The sequence below is a fragment of the Vigna unguiculata genome, chromosome 6 (assembly GCF_037176805.1).
Source record: "Vigna unguiculata cultivar grain cowpea cultivar isolate G323 ecotype 2 chromosome 6, ASM3717680v1, whole genome shotgun sequence".
NCBI classification, from domain to species: Eukaryota; Viridiplantae; Streptophyta; class Magnoliopsida; order Fabales; family Fabaceae; genus Vigna; species Vigna unguiculata.
This window is the reverse complement of record NC_140797.1, coordinates 49129266-49147567: the sequence shown is the minus strand read 5'-3', so window position 1 is coordinate 49147567 and position 18302 is coordinate 49129266. Positions and strand designations below refer to the sequence as shown.

The 18302-nt window shown below is 32.8% G+C and overlaps 3 protein-coding genes across 3 annotated transcripts; 2 read left to right on the top strand and 1 right to left on the bottom strand.

Moving 5' to 3' along the window:
- The first annotated feature begins 48 nt into the window (after positions 1-48).
- LOC114188007 (kinetochore protein) lies at positions 49-3072 on the top strand. The gene is made up of 4 exons (XM_028076482.2): positions 49-1159; positions 1310-1556; positions 1901-2047; positions 2643-3072. The coding sequence occupies exons 1-4, from the start codon at positions 78-80 to the stop codon at positions 2859-2861; spliced, it is 1695 nt and encodes a 564-aa protein (XP_027932283.1). The 5' UTR covers positions 49-77; the 3' UTR covers positions 2862-3072.
- Positions 3073-3684: 612 nt separating this feature from the next.
- Positions 3685-9671, bottom strand: LOC114188008 (mitogen-activated protein kinase kinase kinase 1-like). Its single transcript, XM_028076483.2, has 8 exons — positions 9067-9671; positions 6258-6342; positions 6071-6133; positions 5045-5202; positions 4726-4798; positions 4565-4624; positions 4314-4424; positions 3685-4204 (listed from the first exon to the last, which is right to left on the bottom strand). The coding sequence occupies exons 1-8, from the start codon at positions 9540-9542 to the stop codon at positions 3839-3841; spliced, it is 1392 nt and encodes a 463-aa protein (XP_027932284.1). The 5' UTR covers positions 9543-9671; the 3' UTR covers positions 3685-3838.
- A 2832-nt stretch (positions 9672-12503) lies between these two features.
- Positions 12504-16715, top strand: LOC114188776 (protein-protein interaction regulator family protein). The gene is made up of 10 exons (XM_028077416.2): positions 12504-12724; positions 12796-12900; positions 13013-13078; positions 13329-13505; positions 13604-13717; positions 13991-14062; positions 15155-15238; positions 15341-15441; positions 15735-15819; positions 16059-16715. Exons 1-10 carry the CDS (start codon positions 12647-12649, stop codon positions 16458-16460), a joined length of 1284 nt encoding a protein of 427 aa, XP_027933217.1. The 5' UTR covers positions 12504-12646; the 3' UTR covers positions 16461-16715.
- The last annotated feature ends 1587 nt before the right edge of the window (positions 16716-18302 follow it).

The following is an 18302-nucleotide window of genomic DNA, read 5'->3' as shown; positions in this document are numbered from 1 at the left end:
AATAATTACTGTACACTTGGCATGTAGCACCTATAATAGAGTGAGAATTACTAACACATTCAAATTTGAATCTCAGGATGAGACCTACCGCGCGTCGCCAACCGAAGGACTCCTTCATTCCGCCGCCACCCACTCCGGTCGACTTCCACCACCGCCAGTACCCTTCCCGCGACTCCGACGTCAGCAGCCGCCCCTCATCCGTCGGCGTCGGCGGACGTCCCACTCTCGATTTCTACAAAGAACGGCAGTTCCAGCAAACGGTGGTTTCCACCATCAACTCCTTCCTCTCCTCGCACAATTTCCCAATCACCTTCAAAACAACCTTCCCCTCTGCCAAAGACATCCTCGAAACCCTAAAATTCCTCCTCTCCCTCCTCGATTTCCCCTCCTCCAAACTCGAAGAGGATCTTCCTTTCCTCCTTAAACGCCTCAATTACCCTTTCAAAATCAACAAATCAATTCTCCGTTCCCCAGCCGCGCCTCACCAATGGCCAAGCTTCCTCGCTCTCATTCACTGGCTAGTTCAGATCGCCAAATTTCACTTCCACATCGCTTCTTCCCCCAAACAGCACAACGCCATCAACCAATACACTGTCAACAGTTACATGCACTACATCCGCGGCGACGACGATGCCGTCGAGGAAGTCGACCGCAGCATCCAGGAGAAGATCCAACACCAGGCTGCCGCGGCCAAGGAACGCCTCGACGAGGCGCGGCGCTCCGTGGCGGAGCTGAATGCTGAGCTGGAGCGGCTCCGGACCTCGCCCTCGCCGAAGGAGGCGCTGGAAAAGGAGAAGGCGATTCTGGAGAACGACGTAAATAAGTTCCACAAGATGATCGATGAGCTGTCTTCGCGGATCGAGCAGGCGGAGAATGTTTTGGCGGAAAAGGAGAAGCAGTTGAAAGCGCAGGAGGCGGAGAGGGAGAAGATCCTCGAGGAGAACGAGGAGCTGAAGCGGCGCGTGGAGACGCAGACCATCAATCCGAGGGACGTGGAGAGGATGAAGAGAGAATTACAGACTGTGGAGAGGGAAACTGCGGAGCTGGAGCATGCGAGAAATGCGTGGGAAGAGAAGATGTGGGAGATCGACACTACTATCTCGCACAAAATCAACGACCTAGAAGCTCTCGCTCTGGACTGTAACCAAGCCCTTAGGAGGTTACATTTTGACCACCATTTTCATTATTCACTGCCATGCTATATTTATTATCAAGGAAATTGTGTGTGATGCTAGCTAACGAATATTGCATTGCAGTGAGTCTTGATTTCTTAGGTCATGTCAATGTTACTGATTGAGTGTGGTTGTAGGTTGAAGATTGGGAATGGAATTCAGTATGTGTTGAATGGCAAGGGGACTACTCCTGCTGAGATAATGGGCATTGATCACAAAATCATGCTGAAACCTGCCCTTATATCCTTTGCTGATGAAATAAAAAAGGTTTCTATGGAAAAACGAGAAGAGTGCACCTCTACTCGGCAGAAGTCCGATCAAAATGCTGCGAGGCTTGAACACAAAAAAAATCAGCTAGAAGCAGTGCAGTTGCGCATTGATGAAGTAAGTGTATTGTTGTATGGCTATGTTTGTCACGTGGTATCTGATGTAATTAGTTTTCATTTGGCTTATGTAATAGTGGATTGAGAATTAGATATGATAAATGATTTGTTTGACATAGATAATAACAAACTTGATATACGGGGATCGTAACACTTATATTAGAAAGTTTAAGTGTTAGCATGCCTTGCATTGATTAGTGTTTTCACTAATTTGGAACTTGCACAGCTAGATAGTTCCGTTGCACTCTGTTGAAATTTCACTGGGTATTGAACTGACGAGTTAACTTTTATTGTGATGACTTCTGTTTCACCTCCATTCTTGTTGCTTGTTGATTAATCTAACAGATGAAAGCTCAACTAAACAAGAAAAAGAAGGAAACACAGGAATACACAAGCGCGTGTTATGCTGAAGCTAATAAAATGTTGGAGGAAGTCAAGTTAAAAGATCATGAAATGGATATAATGGAAAAAGAGGCAGCAGAGGTTCTCAAGGTAATTTCCTTTTTGTGATTATATATTTTAATAATATATTGAATTTGAGATGCTAAGAATCCTTCAAGTTTAGGAGAATGTGTTTGCTGTTGTTGTGTCTCGATGAACTAGGGTTATAACAAATTTCACTATCCACGTCGACAAGTCTGTTTCATTATTTGATACATGTTAAATTTTTGAATGAATACTTATCTAATTTGCTATCCTCTTTCTCACATTGTATTGTTGTGTTTCTATGAACTTTTCTCTTTGAGTTCCTATTCATACCGTGCACCTGAACGAGTGTTTTTGTGTAAGTATTTTGAACGCATAATAGTTGCTATGTTCATCTTCTAGCTTCTTCGGCATTATTTAATGCTTAGTTCGTGTTGATGGTCTTTGTGGAAGTACTTTGAGTGAAGAGGGGAACTGCTCTTGCATGATGTTGAATCCATTAATACATTCATTTTGAGACTTAGCTTTCGTGTGCGTTGTTCTAGATGATCCTAGGGACATCAAGCCGTTTTTGGTATAAACACAACATATTTTTAAATTTGAATGTAGTGTGTGATTTATGTGACGATACCTTATCTAATGAACTTCCATTTTCGTCAAGACTTCCCAATTGAAGTTGCAGAAAGCGATTAAACAAAGTGAAGAAGAAATTCAAGTGCGTGCTGGTGAACTCTTTAAGTTGGTTGATTCAGTCTCTAAGTTCAAAGAACATGTGGGGTCTAAAATTTCAGAGATGAGGAGGGATCTATCAGAAACAGCAGCTGCTGTCTCAATTGCTGTAGGGGGACATTTGGAGAAAAAAATGAGACTTCATCAGTGATACGAATGATTTGACAATTTTGTACAGAAAGTTATATGTCGACTAGTCTTTATAAAGTCAAGGATCTAACAAGGTTTTTCATTTAATTTCTGTAATTTTTTCCCCTTTTGTTTTTGTACAGAAAGTTCTGTGTGGAGAAAACGATGGACCGCTGCAAATCATCAATGTTAGCCATTTGATCAATTTGATATCATAGGTCTTTTCACACCCATTACCTCTTTCCAAGCGATTTCTTGTTTTATCGATTTCTGGTAGTCAGATTGTGTCACCTGCTGCCTTTTCTCGGGCAATCTTTCCAACATTGACAACCTCCATTGAAAAATCTATAAATGTTACTAGTTTGTAAGTTCCTCGTGCGGAAAAGTAACTGCTGTAATTTGATTTTTTTGTATCGTGAAAATAAGAAATAAGAAAAGGAACAATTGGTAGGAATGTCTCAAATACGATGCTTATGTTATGGGTGATAAAAATGTTACGAGGAGATTTCCTGCTTGAGTGTGTGTAGAGCCATTCGCACTAGGAACATATTGAGATTTCAAGCCTGAAATCATGGTCTGTCATATTTGATTTAAAACAAACAATTACAAAAAAAGGGGTTATATGTTTTTTATCTCTCAACTTTTTAGTAAAAATTGGAAGTAGTCATTCCTTAAAACTTCAGAACTGCGTGAATTTAGTTCTTTCAAGCAAAGTTTGTTACGTTTATTTAACGTTTCAAATGCATTTTATGATAATATTTGAGATATTTATACCGTTTGACACATTTTGACTTCAATATTAGCTAAGAAAATATCATGAAATGCATTTGAAATGTCAAATAAACTTAAGAAAATAAACTAAATCCACACAATATTGAAGTTGAGGAACTAAATTGAACCAAAGTTTCGAAGAGGGACTAATGTCAATTTTCACATAAAGTTGAAAGACCAAAAACATATTTAACAAAAAAAAAAGTAGCGTTGATCAGTCTAAATTGTCTAGACTTTATTGGTTTGGAGTTCGTCAGGTATCTGATCTCCGTTCAGGTATCTGATTTGAGCCGTTGTTAGTTTAAACCCTAATTTAGACCTTAGTTCGGAAGATGTCTTCTCTGTGAATGGATGATCCGGTTGTTGAGCAGTTACGAATGGATGGTCCAGTAGATGAGCAGCAGAAGATGTCTTTGTGAATGGATGATCCGGTTGTTGAGCAATTACGAATGGATGGTCCAGTAGATGAGCAGCAGTTGGGCGTTTGTTTGGGTTAAGTTGTAAGCATTTAAGAATGAAATCTCGGGCATTTATGGATAGGGATTCCGGAACTAGTGGAAGTTCACCCCTGCCAATTCGAACTACTGCTTGCTTCTGGTTGTAACAAATGAAAAGTATTTTGAGGGTTAGACAATGAATCTAGGAATATAGAAATGAAGATAAAGAAAAGACGATAGTAAAGATTGTAAAGTATCAGACATACCGGTTCCAAATGAGAGTAAGGAGGTTGACGAGTCAACATCTCTAACACTGTGCATCCTAAACTCCATATATCTGCTGCTAACCCATATCCACCACTCCTCAAGTTGACAACCTATGATCCAACAATTCAAACTCATTATAGGCACATTACGAAACTTCAAATGATTGAAAATGGTGATTGTGAATCTAGTGAGGACAATTGGTATAAATGCTAAACTAAATTATACGACCAATTCAGGGAGAGAGACAAACCTCAGGGGCCATCCAGTACAGGGAGCCTCCAATTGATTTAACATCATTTAACTTGGTAACCTACAAAGCAAAAAGACCAACAATATAATTGCAAGTAGTTAACATCTGGAATTTGCTACGATAAGATGTTGACTTCAGAAAGTGGGTTTTGCTTACAGTACCTTTGCCAAACCAAAATCTGCAAGCTTGACGGACCCGGTTGCATCAACCAGTATATTGGCACACTTGATGTCCCTTGTAATTTGAATGAAATAAAAATTAGAATGTAGCAAGTCCAAGTAAATTAAAAAGTATCTCTCTCATCTATTTCCTACCATTGCATCCAAATTTAAGAATGTGATTTACATACTCGTTTAGAGAGGATATCAATAGAATCTTCATGATACAAAAGAAAAAATCAAAATGTTTCCAAGTAAGCAATTTTTTTACACTGGCTACAACAGTTGAATTGCATCAAGATATAAACCTCACTCATGTTACCTGTGAACCACATTAAGATCATGAAGATACTTCAAGCCGCTTAAAATTTGCCTTGTATATGCAGAAACTTGAGAGTCCATTAAATGATACTTTTTATAGAAAACTGCCAATGATCCTTTTGTTACAATCTCGAGGAAGATATACAGCTTATCATTATCCTGAGAAATAATGGAATGTAAATACCAATAATAATAAAGAGAAGAGAAAATAGTTGAAATGCAATTACTCTTAATACAATCAGGTAAAAAATAGTTCAGGATAATCACCTAAACAATGACACAAAAGCAAGTCATGTACAGACGAAAGTACAAGTAATCGTACAAGAAATCATCCTTATATTTCAGAAGGAATTCATATATATATATATATATATATACTCTAATGGACGATCTATTACATCATTTAAACATGAAAATTTTACGAGAGTGGTATTAACTCTGTAAAACTGCTAAGGGTGAAGGATTTAGTAAGAAGAGAAAAACTTAGCAATCTAAAAGAAAAAACATCATGGGGCAACTTTTATATGCGTTTGCAGTTTTAAACTCAATCAGACTCGTACAACTTCAAAGATATCAAAACAAACACATTTGATGAACTTGCACTATGCATTGATAAACAGAAAAATACTTTAACCCCTCCCCTTGGCATCTGATTCCCTCCTTTTTTCTAATTATAAAATAAAGCTATGTCGTTTGACACCCGTGACCATTCATCTTTGTAAATAACAATTAGCATGTACTTCTGTACATTTGCCTCAATGTTCAAGAGGCTTAATGAACCAAAAAATTTCAGCCAAATAAATGCTTGGTAAATGTACATAATGACTATTTACATTATTCATTCCTAAAAGTGTGAGTATTCTTTCCCAAATACCATAATCATATTCAGGGGAGCAAAGAGAGACTGTTAAATAATAAGTATGGATGCATGTTTGGATAAAACACACTAAACAAGCCTAACGTCCCCACTATTAAATCTGCCCTACACATGAATTATAATAGACTTGCCAGCTAGAAAGCAACATACCTTGTCTGTGCCTAGATATCGAACGATGTTGTCATGCCGGAGCTGACTCAAAAGAGATATTTCCTGAATGGAAGGCCAAAAATATTCATATATAATCAAATCAAATGCTTCTGTAAAAGTTAGAAAAGAATACATAATATATTAACAGGTTTGATGAGAAAACAAGTTATATACCGAATCCTCTCACCTGCTGAAGTTGGAAAATGCATTGTTTGCCATGCCTTCTATCATCCAGCAAAGACACCTCCTTTGCAGCAAAAAAGAATCCATCTCTGAAAACAAAACCAGAAGGAAACGGATGACTAACTAAATCGTCTATGTTCAGTGGTGTGAAATAAAAATAATCGGAGTCCTTTGTAAAGTCTTTATCAGTTAGGGGTGAAGAAGAATTTCATAACTAGATTCTCCGTAGATAATGTCCTCAATCACAGATAAGTAATAGTATCTTAAAAAATGCTTCGATACAAGTTATTAATTTTCAATGGAATGTATGTACGCGGAATAAAATGTTTCTTGGATGTTATGATTCTACATTCTAGACATGTACATGATGTATACATACATATAGGTGTATTGGGTGAGAAAAGCTTTTGTGTTATAGTAAATTTCAACCATAATATAAGTGAATTGGATAAATCGTTAATAAATACACTCACGGTAAAAATCACATTTAATTTTAACCTTTCATAGTTGATTTAATTGCTATGTAAACCTGTTAAATAACATGAATTTGTATTTTCAAGACTATTTAGAAGTGAAACAGTGTTTATAGCATTTATACAAAAACTTCTATATGTGTAACAAAATAAAAAATAATAATTGATATAATTATTGTAATATAGTAAATCAAGATAATTAGATTATTTTTAGGTACATAATTAATTAAATTAAACAATATATTTATGATTTTATATAAATATGGTAATAACATATAAATTATTTTTAAGTATTATGAAAATTATTTTTATTGTTTTTAACATATTAACCTTAAATTTTGTATTTTTCTAAAAAATATTTTGTATTTTTAATACCTACTTAATTTATTTTTAATACATATTTTTTATTATAGATATATTACAAAAATAAATTATAGTACAATTATTAAAAATGACTGAATTAAAATGTAAAAGTAAATTATATTATATTTTAAAGTAAATTATTGTATTGAAAAGTAAGAACAATATTAAAAGTAATATAAATCATTCACAACCATTGAAAATTAAAAAAAAATACTTATTATATTAATAACATATAATAAGAAATACAACATTTAATTGAGTTGCATACTTGAAAATAATCTAATTAAGTTAATTTGAAAAAAAAAAAAATCACCGTTTCAATAATTGTTTTTATTTTGTCAGTTATGTCAATATTAAACTACTTATAATAACAAAGCCTTAAAGACTGAAAAAAGTATTTAAAAGTAACGATCTTTCTGTGAGGTCTACTTGTATAATTAATAACAAATTAAAAATTTATATAAAATAAAAATATTATATGATATTTAATTAAATTTAAAATACATATTGTTCTCCTAAATAAAATTCTTTATTTTATCAATCACGCCAGTTTTAAACTAACGGTTAATTTTACGAATTGAAAAACACTAAAAAAAGTGTTAGTATGATTTAAATCTGACAAAAAAACAAAAATACATTAACATAAATTAAACACGAATTTAGCAATATTAATTCGCGGATGAAAATTAAAAATATTTTTAACTGCTAACTGTAAGGTTTCGTCCTTATATGGGCCAAATTAGGTTAAGGGTGTGTTTCTTTGAATGTATGAATTTGGAGGAAAATGTGAAGATGGATTTGTGTGATATGAATAAATGAATTTGTGTGTTTTTTTTAGTGAATTTATAGGATGGAGTAAGTGGATTTCGAGATAAATTCTATAAAGATTTAATTGATATGATAGATAAGATAAATTGTAAAGATAGATAGAATTAAAAAATTATCAAAATACCCTTGATAGAAAAAGAGAATGATTTTGTAATTTGATGTTATAAAAATAATTGCAAATAATTAATACGAATTAAAAATATTAAAATTATATGAAATTTTAAAATAAAAAGATTTAAATTTGTATGAATGTAAAAAAATGTATACAATTAAATTTTAAAAAAAAGTTATACGATTCAATTTTAAACAAAATTATACAAAAAAAATGTTAAAAAACAAAACAAAACACACACGACCAATGTCATTCTCCTCTTTGCACGGTTACGTAACCAGTGCCACACACACAATGGACCCGGTGCATATACCCTTGAATGCACCATCATTCCTCTGCCACATGTACGAGCTTCATCCCCCACCACCTCCTCCACAGCCCACCACCTCCTTCATCTTCTTCCCCCACCACACCCCAACACCTCCTTCATCTTCGTCGCCAACGACCCACCACAGTGCCATTTTGCTGCATTCAAAAGTCCACGCTACTTTCTTTCCGCTAGTGCATTCAATTCACACACATCCTATTATTGTTTCCCAAATTTTAGAAGTAAAACCAGCACTCACCTTCAAACGATTCCGTAATGTTATATGAAATATAAGCAAATTATCTCAGTTTTGAGTGGATGGATTAAATCATCAATCCTCAAATTTGCACTCTTATTTCATTGTATATCGCATAAAAAGGAACACGCTTTTTGCATGAAATTTGTGCTTGCAAATTCACTTAAAAAGTACAATCGGATGAAACTAACAGTGCGTAAAGCTTATCCTATCTAGTAGAAAAAGTAAGAGATCATTCATTTATACTATATTTAGAAAATAAAAATACTCTTTTAATAAAGTAACTATTTATTAATAATTTTTACATGTTTGGAACTTAAGCGTCGAAAAAGACAAAAAAAAATGTTTATTGTTATTTTAGGCATAAATTGATTTATAAATATTTTGTTATATAATTTTGAAAAAAAATGATGATTTAAAATTTGTGGTAAGAGAATAATTGATAAGGAAATGAGGAGAAAAGAGAATACAAACTCTGAGATGGCTTCATAGACTGTGCCGAAGGAGCCCTTCCCTAACATCTCACCCTTCTGCCATGACCCCTCCACATACCACGCCTCTTTCAATTCCGCTTCAGAATCAGTTTCAGCTTCAGCTGCTGTTTCGGCACCAACCTTGCTGCTGATGGCATTATCCACGGCCGAAGAAAAACCGTGGAGAGGAGCGGGATTTGGTGCAACCCTACTCCTTATTGCATCGTCCACCGCCCAACGGATACTATGAACAGTGTCCTGTGTTTCGAAATTTGGCGCAGTGCTACTCTTGATGCCATTCTCCACTGCCCAACCGAATCCATGGACAGAGGATATTTCAGAATTCGACGCAATCGTACTCCTTACGGCGCTGTCCACTGCCCAACCAAATCCATGGACGCGGCCTTCTCCGTTTCCCGAAATCGAATCACTACTACTCTTAATCGCCGCGTCAATTCTTCCAGTTGCACTATCCATTTGTCAAGTGAAATAATGTAATGTAATTTGTGTGTTTGCGCGTGCCCTAACTTAGGGCGCAAACACACAGACACACACATTATATAGAGAGAGTGAGAGAAGGTGAATTATGAGTTGAGTTGAGTAGCTGCGAGGCAAATGCAAGAGTTGGAATAGAGACAGTGAAGTCTTTGTTCCTTCTGTGATGTTCTTCCACACGCGTATACACACTATTTCTTTTTTCCTTCCATCTTTTCTAATTTTATTCATTATTTTATTAAGTATATATGTATTATTTTTGTGTTATATAAAATACTACAAAATTTGAGATTGATAAACTATAACAATAACTTTATTAATTTTTTTAATTTTTGAAAAATCTATACAAAACAGTTTGCACTAAAAGGAATAAGTTGAATTTATTAAATAATAAGTCTGGCTAATTTGCTTCTTACAGATATAATATTAACAGATTATTGTTTAAACTGAATTTAATAATGCTAAAAAGTAACAAAGGGGTTTCTAGATCGATATGTAAGAATGTGCATTGAAACATCATAGAATTTTGAATATTAAGGGTTGGGTGAATGAAGGTTCCAAGTGTGTTTCACATGCAGAATCCATTTGATCTATTTATATTATATAAAAATACAAACACCCCGTTGTAATAGAAACTTAAGTTTAAAATTAACATTTTAAGACCAGAGTTAAGAAGGTTCCCACTTTCCCAAAGACTACAGTCAGGTCAATAAATTGTTTTTTAATGAAAGTTTTTTCCAAAAAAAAAAAAAATTCTAAAAACAGATTAATTTCTCACATATTTAAGTGAATGTTCCAGCCTAGACTGATGTCATTTAAAAAATGATTTGGTGTGATTCGTGTACCAAGTTATAACTTAAAATATATCTGTCACCGAATTAGGGTTAAGATCATGAATTTAATTACTTTATGGGCATGATTCTAAATGTTTTTTTTTTTTTTTATATTTATATGGCTGTAATAGTGAATCATTGATCTAATTACTTTGTTATCTTACATCATAAATTTATTTTTTGTATTTTATAAATTTATATATTAATATTTATCATTATAAAAATTAATTTTATTGAATAATGAAACAATAAATATAAAGTGGATAATTATAAATAGTATAATATTTAAATTATGACAGCTCAAAACACTATTATATGATGTGAATAGCATTTCGAAACGTTATTATTTACATTAAAACTGTTTTTTAACCACGATATGATATCAATTTTAGCTGTCATAATTTATATTAAGAATCATCCTAGTATTTATGGTGAGTAATTTGTTTAAAAATCAATAGAAAAAGCTGTATTTATAAAGGTTAAATAAATAAATAAATATTTACAATATATATAGAGACATGAAATTGAATTGATTTGGACCAAATCTTCTAAATAATCTCTTTTTATTTGTATTGGGAGCCAACTTTGACTTTTCTTAATATATTACTGTATTTTATTAATTTAATCTATAAGTAAATAAAGATGTTATTGTGTACATGTATTTGTATCTTTTAAATATGTGTGATATTATATTAGTAGGTGATAATATTGTAATGTTATTAAATTAATATATAAATAAAAATTATATTTATTAAAAATAAAGTGAAACATATAACCATTAATAAATAAAAAAGAAAATAAACAGAGATAACCAAATTTATAAAAAATTGTAAAAACAATGATCAATTTTTTAAAATTTAATAAATTATTATATTTAAATGATAAAATTGATATTTTGAGATGTTGATAAAAAAAAATCTTTTTTAAATATCATTATAGATGTCGGATGTTTTGATGGTTGTTTTGAAAATGTTACATTATATCTTCTTATGATACAAATTGTGACAATTTTTAAAATTATCATACACATAATTTATGATGATTAAAACTATCATATCTGTAAAAGATAATAATCGTTATTTATATTGGTTTTTTTGTGAATCAATAACTTATTTCTTATGATCTAAAGTATTCAAACAGTAGAAATAATTAAGGAAGTGTTAGGAGATGGAGAACACTACGCTAAAGAACATCGTAAATAAGTTGATAAAGAAAAATGATGAGTTGTTTATGCATGTCGAGCAAACGGAGAAGGTTTTTGTAAAAGAAAATGATAAGTATAAATGTGTTATTTTTAAGATAATAATTATTTTATTTTAAAACATGAATTGAAATATGATTTAAACATTGCTTTTGCTATGGATAATAGTTATATAAATTATTTTCAAAGATTTCTGCATTAATTAATCAATCATGAATGAATTGTTTTTTAGTATTTCAAAATCTTTTACATTTAAATATTTGCAATATGATTAATTTCTAAAATTAATTAATTTTATTAATAATTTCAAATTTCTTTAATTGTAAATGAAATTTAAAAAAATATATAAAATTTCAAAACCCATATATTTTTAAAAGATAGATTTCAAATAAATAAATTATTGAAAATAATTTTCATTATTATTAACTAGTACACAGACACTATTGTGCATGTGTGTAATTTTTTAAATATAAATTATAGTATGTTAGTAGGTGATAATAATGTTATTAAGTTAATATATAAAATAAATTTATATTTACTAAAAATAAAGTAAAATAAATAGAAAAATTATTTGTTGATGAATAAAAAAAATAAAAAAAGATAAAAAGGTTTATAAAAAATAGATAAAAATAATCATTAATTTTTAAAAATTTAATAAATAATTATATTATAAAGGATATAATCGATATATTATGAAATGTGGATATAAAAGAATGAATATCTAGATATTAATATTATTATTATTATTATTGTTTTCAATAATTATACTTTGTTTAACCTTTTTAATAAATATTATTTTGCGAAAAAAGTTAACCATAAAATACCTTTTTCATTTTTAATTAACTCTTCTCATCGTTTTTTCGTAGTTTCTATAGATAAAAAAGGAAGCAGCATATAAATAAGAAAAACAAAGTAATTAGTGAAAGAAAAAAAAAAGGTTAGCATAGAAAAGGGTTTTTTCTGGTGGGTAAGGAAACAAGGTAGGAGTTAGAGAGCAAGGGTTTTCGTAAGGCAATAAACGGTGGTAGCCGTGGAGTGCAGTGCTGACGCCGATGGGGAACACGGCGGTGGAAAAGACGGAGGAAGTACTCCGCAACGAGATCGATGAGCTTCTTCGCAAACAGCGCGAGGTTTTCTTTCTGTCTCTACACAGATATCTTAAATGTGTTCGATTCTTTCTAATGTTGGTTGATTTTTGTAGATTACGGAGAGGCTTCGAGATCCTCGTGGCCTCCGCAGAGGTGCCTTGGCGGGTCCTGCCCTTCGAACTAATGGTGGTGTTCGCCAAAGACCCTTCATTCGCTCTGTTAGTATTTCTGAATTTCACTCTCTCATTAGGGTTCTTTCTCAAATATTTGAAAAGATTAATATCATGGTGTTAGATTTAATTGTGTTGGCACTTTTAATTTACTGTTCAGGGAGACAGGAATGATTCTGAAGATCAACCTCCTGCGAAACGACGGCTTTCATCCGCTGTGGTTAAGGTGTTGTTACTTATTTCTTGAATCTGGTTGTGTATGCTTGGTACTTTTGATTTTTAAGTTATTTTTTTCTCTCGTTTTTCTGGGGCTTTGTTTGCCCATATTCGATTGTTGATAATATATGAATATATGAGAAGTGGGTGGGTCTGTTGCTTCAAAATTCATTGTTGTCGTGGGCCTCCCCCTGTACATCATTCTTCCACAAGGGGAATACAGGATGTGTTTTTAACTAAAGGTGTGTTTGCGAATGAAGGTGGATGATGGCGAGTTGCCTGAAGATGCTGATGCGGGACAGGATGGAAAGGAGAAGGGTTCAGCTGTTGAAGGTGTGAATGGGACCGGTGCAGTGGTCCAGAGTGATAGAAACCTCTTCAATTCTCACCAAAGTGGATGGTCTAAGAGAGATGGCAATCAAAGAACTTCCAAGGCGGTAAAGAGAAATGTGTTTTCTTCCATGTCAGGTTGTATATCTAAAAATTGTTGGTCTAAAGTTGTATATCTAAAACTTTAGCCGGTTGTCCATGTCAGGTTTCTGATATTCCCACCGCGGAACATGTTCCTAGGGTACTGCCAAAGAATGAGGATCCCAGTTTGGTTAATAGGAATAAAAGAATGTTGGGTCAGCTTCTGGGAACTCTGGAGGTATGTTAAATTAGTTGCTTGGTTTTAGGACATCTCTAAGATCAGCTCTGTAGTTTATATATAGTGCACATTTAAATTCTCTCACTTATCGCTTTCTCTCAATAAATGCTTTTAACTTGAATTTTCTGTCTCACACTGTTTTAGTGTCACTTTTAACGTTCTTACGAGTGTTTTTCCGTTATGTAAGCAGGTGTCTCTGATTTATTCATCAACTCCATTTGTTCACATTATTATTTCTATATTTTACATGTCCTTTATTCTGAACTATTTCAGAAATTCAGAAAGGAAGACATGCAACTCTCGGGAACAGAGGCATACATGCGAAGATCCAATTCCTTGCAAAGAGTAAGTTCATGTCCATTCTCCTGTTAAGATGCAGTACCCAATGCCATCACTGACTATAAATATAATAACGTCCTTGAAAAAAAATTCAGTGAGCCTATCTTGTTTACAAGGTTATGTATAATTTTGAACTATACCTTTGGATAAATTGTGACTATCACCTTTGTTAATAGCAATATGAATTGATATTTTATAAAAAAGCTTACTGAAACATTTTGATGAATGAATATTTTTAGATCTTTTTGTGTTAGATAAATGCTCATTTTGAATGTTCCTAATACGTGGAATTTGTGGAATCTGTATACTGTCAACTGGGTCTTGTTATGTTTTCATCTTTTATTAAGCCACTGCCTTGCATTTATAGTGGGACATCTAAGTGTGTTCATGTCTTATTATAAGACTTAGAAATACATATTTATCTTTTATTAAGTCATCCCCTTGCATTGATAACCGCAGCATATCTAGGTTGATCATATGTAAGTCAATTTTAAATAATGCTTTCTATTATTTGTTTCTCTTTATTTCTGTCATATGCATGAAATTAATGTTGCCGTTGGCCAACTCAGATTATTGTACCCAGTTGCAGTTTCCCTCCTTAATCTATTGACCTTATATCAAATTTTCACCCAGCCTAATCTAATTTGCCATCAATCTTAGTGGTTAGTGACAGTATATGATACGTAGATGACTAGCGGTTGGGATTATAATGCCTGCTAATTGAATGGACAAGTTTTACGTGGTCCAAAGTCCCAAAAAAGGCTGTTACAACTTCTTTTAATGGAAACGCGTACATTCATGTGACTGTGATATGTACCTGAAAATGTAGTCAGAGTTATTGATTAACTTAAGTTCCAATTTGGTTGTCCAAGGCTAAAATTAACGAAGTAGTCAATCAGTGACTAGATTGGGGTGCAACGTGCCATCATATAATTATATGAGGGATTTTTCAATGCAATATTTTATGTTGTGACAATTTCAAGCTCTCTGAGCAACATGTCAAGCACTGAATTTTTCTTGCCACTTTGTCTTCTCTCTCACTTATAATAGCATCCGAACCTTCAGAATAATCTCATATACCTTGAAATTATTTCCTAGGCGGAGCAAAGGGCACGTGAAGAAAGTGAAAGGCTTAGGAAAGAAGAGCGTGAGCAGATTGCTGAAAATCGAAGGAGAGACTTGGTTAGCTTTCGATGATTACTATTATTTTTCTATTCATAATAGTCAACAAAGTTTCATGTTGATCCTCACTAACTAATATATTGTTTCCTTTATTCTCATCAGACCCTTAGGGCTCGTGTGTCTGCTAAGACAGAAGAAAAGAAATTGGAGTTGCTGTTTCTTCGCTGGAGTGAGCATCATAAAAGACTAAGCAATTTTATAAGGTTTGCCCTATTCAATTGTAAACTAATGAGGCATGAGTATCATGTAGTATCTTCCAATCTGGTCTAGTTATATCTGACATCAAATCATGTATACTATGCAGGTTGTTTTTAATTTTGGTCCAAAAGTGTCCATATTCACATTTTACTCAGACGAAGATAAGTTTCTATTCATGTGCAGTGTAGTGTTGACTCAACTTGATGACTGGATGTTTCCTGCTAATGGCAGGATTTTAGATAGACATGTGAAAGTTTTTATTTGAACCTTTGATTGATTGTTGCATGTATTTTTGTAGGACTAAAGCAGAACCTCCAATCTACTACTTGCCTAACAAGCCCTTGGATGAAGATCCAACGTCACTTGAGAAGCGCAAAGAAGAGGTTGACAAATTTAGACATTCAATTTCTCTTGGTCTTCATCTTAAAACATGATTTTGGAACACCATGTACAGCGAACCAGGATTGACCTGTTAAATCTCAAATAATGATGTTATTTATTGTTGTTAAATTGGGGTTTACGAGTGCTTGCTCACTATCGCACTAGATTCAGGTTTATGGTATTTTATAACATATCTTATTTCTTCTTGGTAATATGTATGTATACCTTTTTCAATCTGCAGGCATTCCTGGAATGGAAGAATGCAAGAAGAGAGGAAGTGTCTGAGTACCAGAAACAGATTAGGGAGCAGTACCTTGGCAATGTTGAGAAGGAATTGGAGAGATGGCAGAATGCAAGGAACGCAAGGAAAGCAAACAATGACCAGAATTTACAGGAGACTATGGACAAAGAGTTGGATACTCATAGGCTGGAGCATGGTCCCAAGAAAAGAAAGATCCCAGGTGGAAACAATAATGAAGATGATGATGATGATGTGGAAGATATAAATGTGGGAGAGGATGACATGATGGATGATGAATTAGACGATGACTCTGGTAGGAGGATTGATGAAACAACAAAGTCGGAAGCAGGTAAGGCCATTGCAGATCCTGCACCTGATGCCGACAATGCGGAAGGGAAGTGATCATGCACAAGGTCACAATTTTCGTTAGTTCTGAGTTATATAATTTTTTAGTTTATACCTTGCTATTTTAAGCTTACTTATTTGGACTTGCAGCCTTTCTATTTTCTGGTATTAACCTGAACTTTATCACTTGTTCTCTTTCTACTGTTAACACCCTTTGGAGAATTAGATTAATGCTCATCATGTTTGTCGGGTTTGTGCCCTTAACGAGCAAACTTAGCATGCATTCATTTCAATTCAAATCGCGTTCCTTTTCATCTGGCCTTAATATTTTACAGGGAGCAATAAACTAAAACTAGGGACGAGAATATTTTTTGTAACGAGTTTTTTCTAGATGTATTTGGGTATTAATCTTGATAAAGTATCTGCAAATATTTAGTTGTAGGTAGGCATGAATTCGATATTTGAATTACAAATATAAATTAGGGAACTGAGACAAGTCGTGTCAGAATTTGATTCTGTTGAAGTGTGACGAGCTTTACGTTATTCATGTTCCAATGGTTCGAGTTGGTTTAAAATTATAATTATAATTTTGGTTTTGGTTTGATTTTTCATACAAAAATAAAATTGATATAAAATTAACCATGTAAATTTAATAATTGCGTGTGTGTGTGTGTGTGTGTATATATATATATATATATATATATATATATATATATATATATATATATATATATATATAATTTTTGACATTACCATTTTAGAGTACTGACCTGGTAATTGTTTAAAATTAATGCCTTAGTTACCTGGTCATCGCACTTACGTCACCATTTAAAGTTTGTGCATTTTTATTATTAACTTCTATTCATGGCAATGGATTAGGAGTGCTTCTACTTAACAGGTTCGTTTTCATAAAAAAAGTCAAAGTACTCTATTTTAAACAAAATGTGTATAGAAAATGAATATTTTGAAATTGAAAAATACAAGACTGGATAAGACTGATATGCGGACGTTCTTATAAGTGGATATTATGTATACAAATATTAGCATATTGCAGAATATTATAAATATTATTTTTCTTTTATCCTACAGGCCACATTTATTTATATTTAGTGATAATTCACTTTAATTTTTATGTATTTTCTTTTACTCAATTGAGTTTAATTAAAAAAATTACTATTTAAACTAATTCAATTTTTATTTTTTTTCTCTGTATTATAAAAGAAAATTGCGTAAAAAGTTATAGAAGTCTACGATGTGATGATGTGTAAAGCATCATTGCCTTAAGAAAGAAGAGATTGTTTATTATGTTCCATTTTGGACGTAACAAAAAATGAAGAACACAGGAACATCATTTGGATAGCTCTGAGCGACATTGCTTTTCTAAAACAAAGAAGAAAGGAAACTTTCCAACGACCAAAGATGGGAAAATGATTCCGAGGGATTGTAAAACTTCTCCTTTAATTCCTCTTCTTTTCTGTTTTATTTTATCGTCTTATATCATTAATTCTCTTTAGTTAATTCAATATACCAATACCCTCCTCCTTTTTTTCCTTCTCAGTCTTAATCTTACTCACCTTTAATCAAAATTTTGACACATTATTTTTTCATTCTAAATATACGTGTTCATCCTCAATTAAGGTTTGTCATCAAAATAGAAACATTCATCTTTCAATCATAATAAGAGAAGAAGAAGGTGAATTGGTAAGAATGAATTTCTTCAAGTTGTAGGCATTTCTTAGTGAGAAAGAAAGATGTTGTATAGTTGCCTTTAACTAATCAAATTATGTCTCCCAATGTGACCAACTTGTGATACCTTTGAGAAACGTAATCATCAAATTGATGTTGAAATAACCTAACCAAGTGCTTTACTCACGTTGTTCCTCAATCTAAATTGGGCCA

Excerpts from the sequence above, each read along its gene's own strand:
- LOC114188007 (XM_028076482.2), top strand. The coding sequence starts at position 78 with ATGAGACCTACCGCGCGTCGCCAACCGAAGGACTCCTTCATTCCGCCG. Across the intron at positions 1,160-1,309 it reads TGTAACCAAGCCCTTAGGAG|GTTGAAGATTGGGAATGGAA; the intron begins GTTACATTTTGA and ends GTGTGGTTGTAG. Across the intron at positions 2,048-2,642 it reads AGGCAGCAGAGGTTCTCAAG|ACTTCCCAATTGAAGTTGCA; the intron begins GTAATTTCCTTT and ends ATTTTCGTCAAG.
- LOC114188008 (XM_028076483.2), bottom strand. The coding sequence starts at position 9,542 with ATGGATAGTGCAACTGGAAGAATTGACGCGGCGATTAAGAGTAGTAGT. Across the intron at positions 6,343-9,066 it reads GTCTATGAAGCCATCTCAGA|AGATGGATTCTTTTTTGCTG; the intron begins GTTTGTATTCTC and ends TTTTGTTTTCAG. Across the intron at positions 4,205-4,313 it reads CTTACTCTCATTTGGAACCG|AAGCAAGCAGTAGTTCGAAT; the intron begins GTATGTCTGATA and ends TGTTACAACCAG.
- LOC114188776 (XM_028077416.2), top strand. The coding sequence starts at position 12,647 with ATGGGGAACACGGCGGTGGAAAAGACGGAGGAAGTACTCCGCAACGAG. Across the intron at positions 15,239-15,340 it reads AAAATCGAAGGAGAGACTTG|ACCCTTAGGGCTCGTGTGTC; the intron begins GTTAGCTTTCGA and ends TATTCTCATCAG. Across the intron at positions 15,820-16,058 it reads TTGAGAAGCGCAAAGAAGAG|GCATTCCTGGAATGGAAGAA; the intron begins GTTGACAAATTT and ends TTCAATCTGCAG.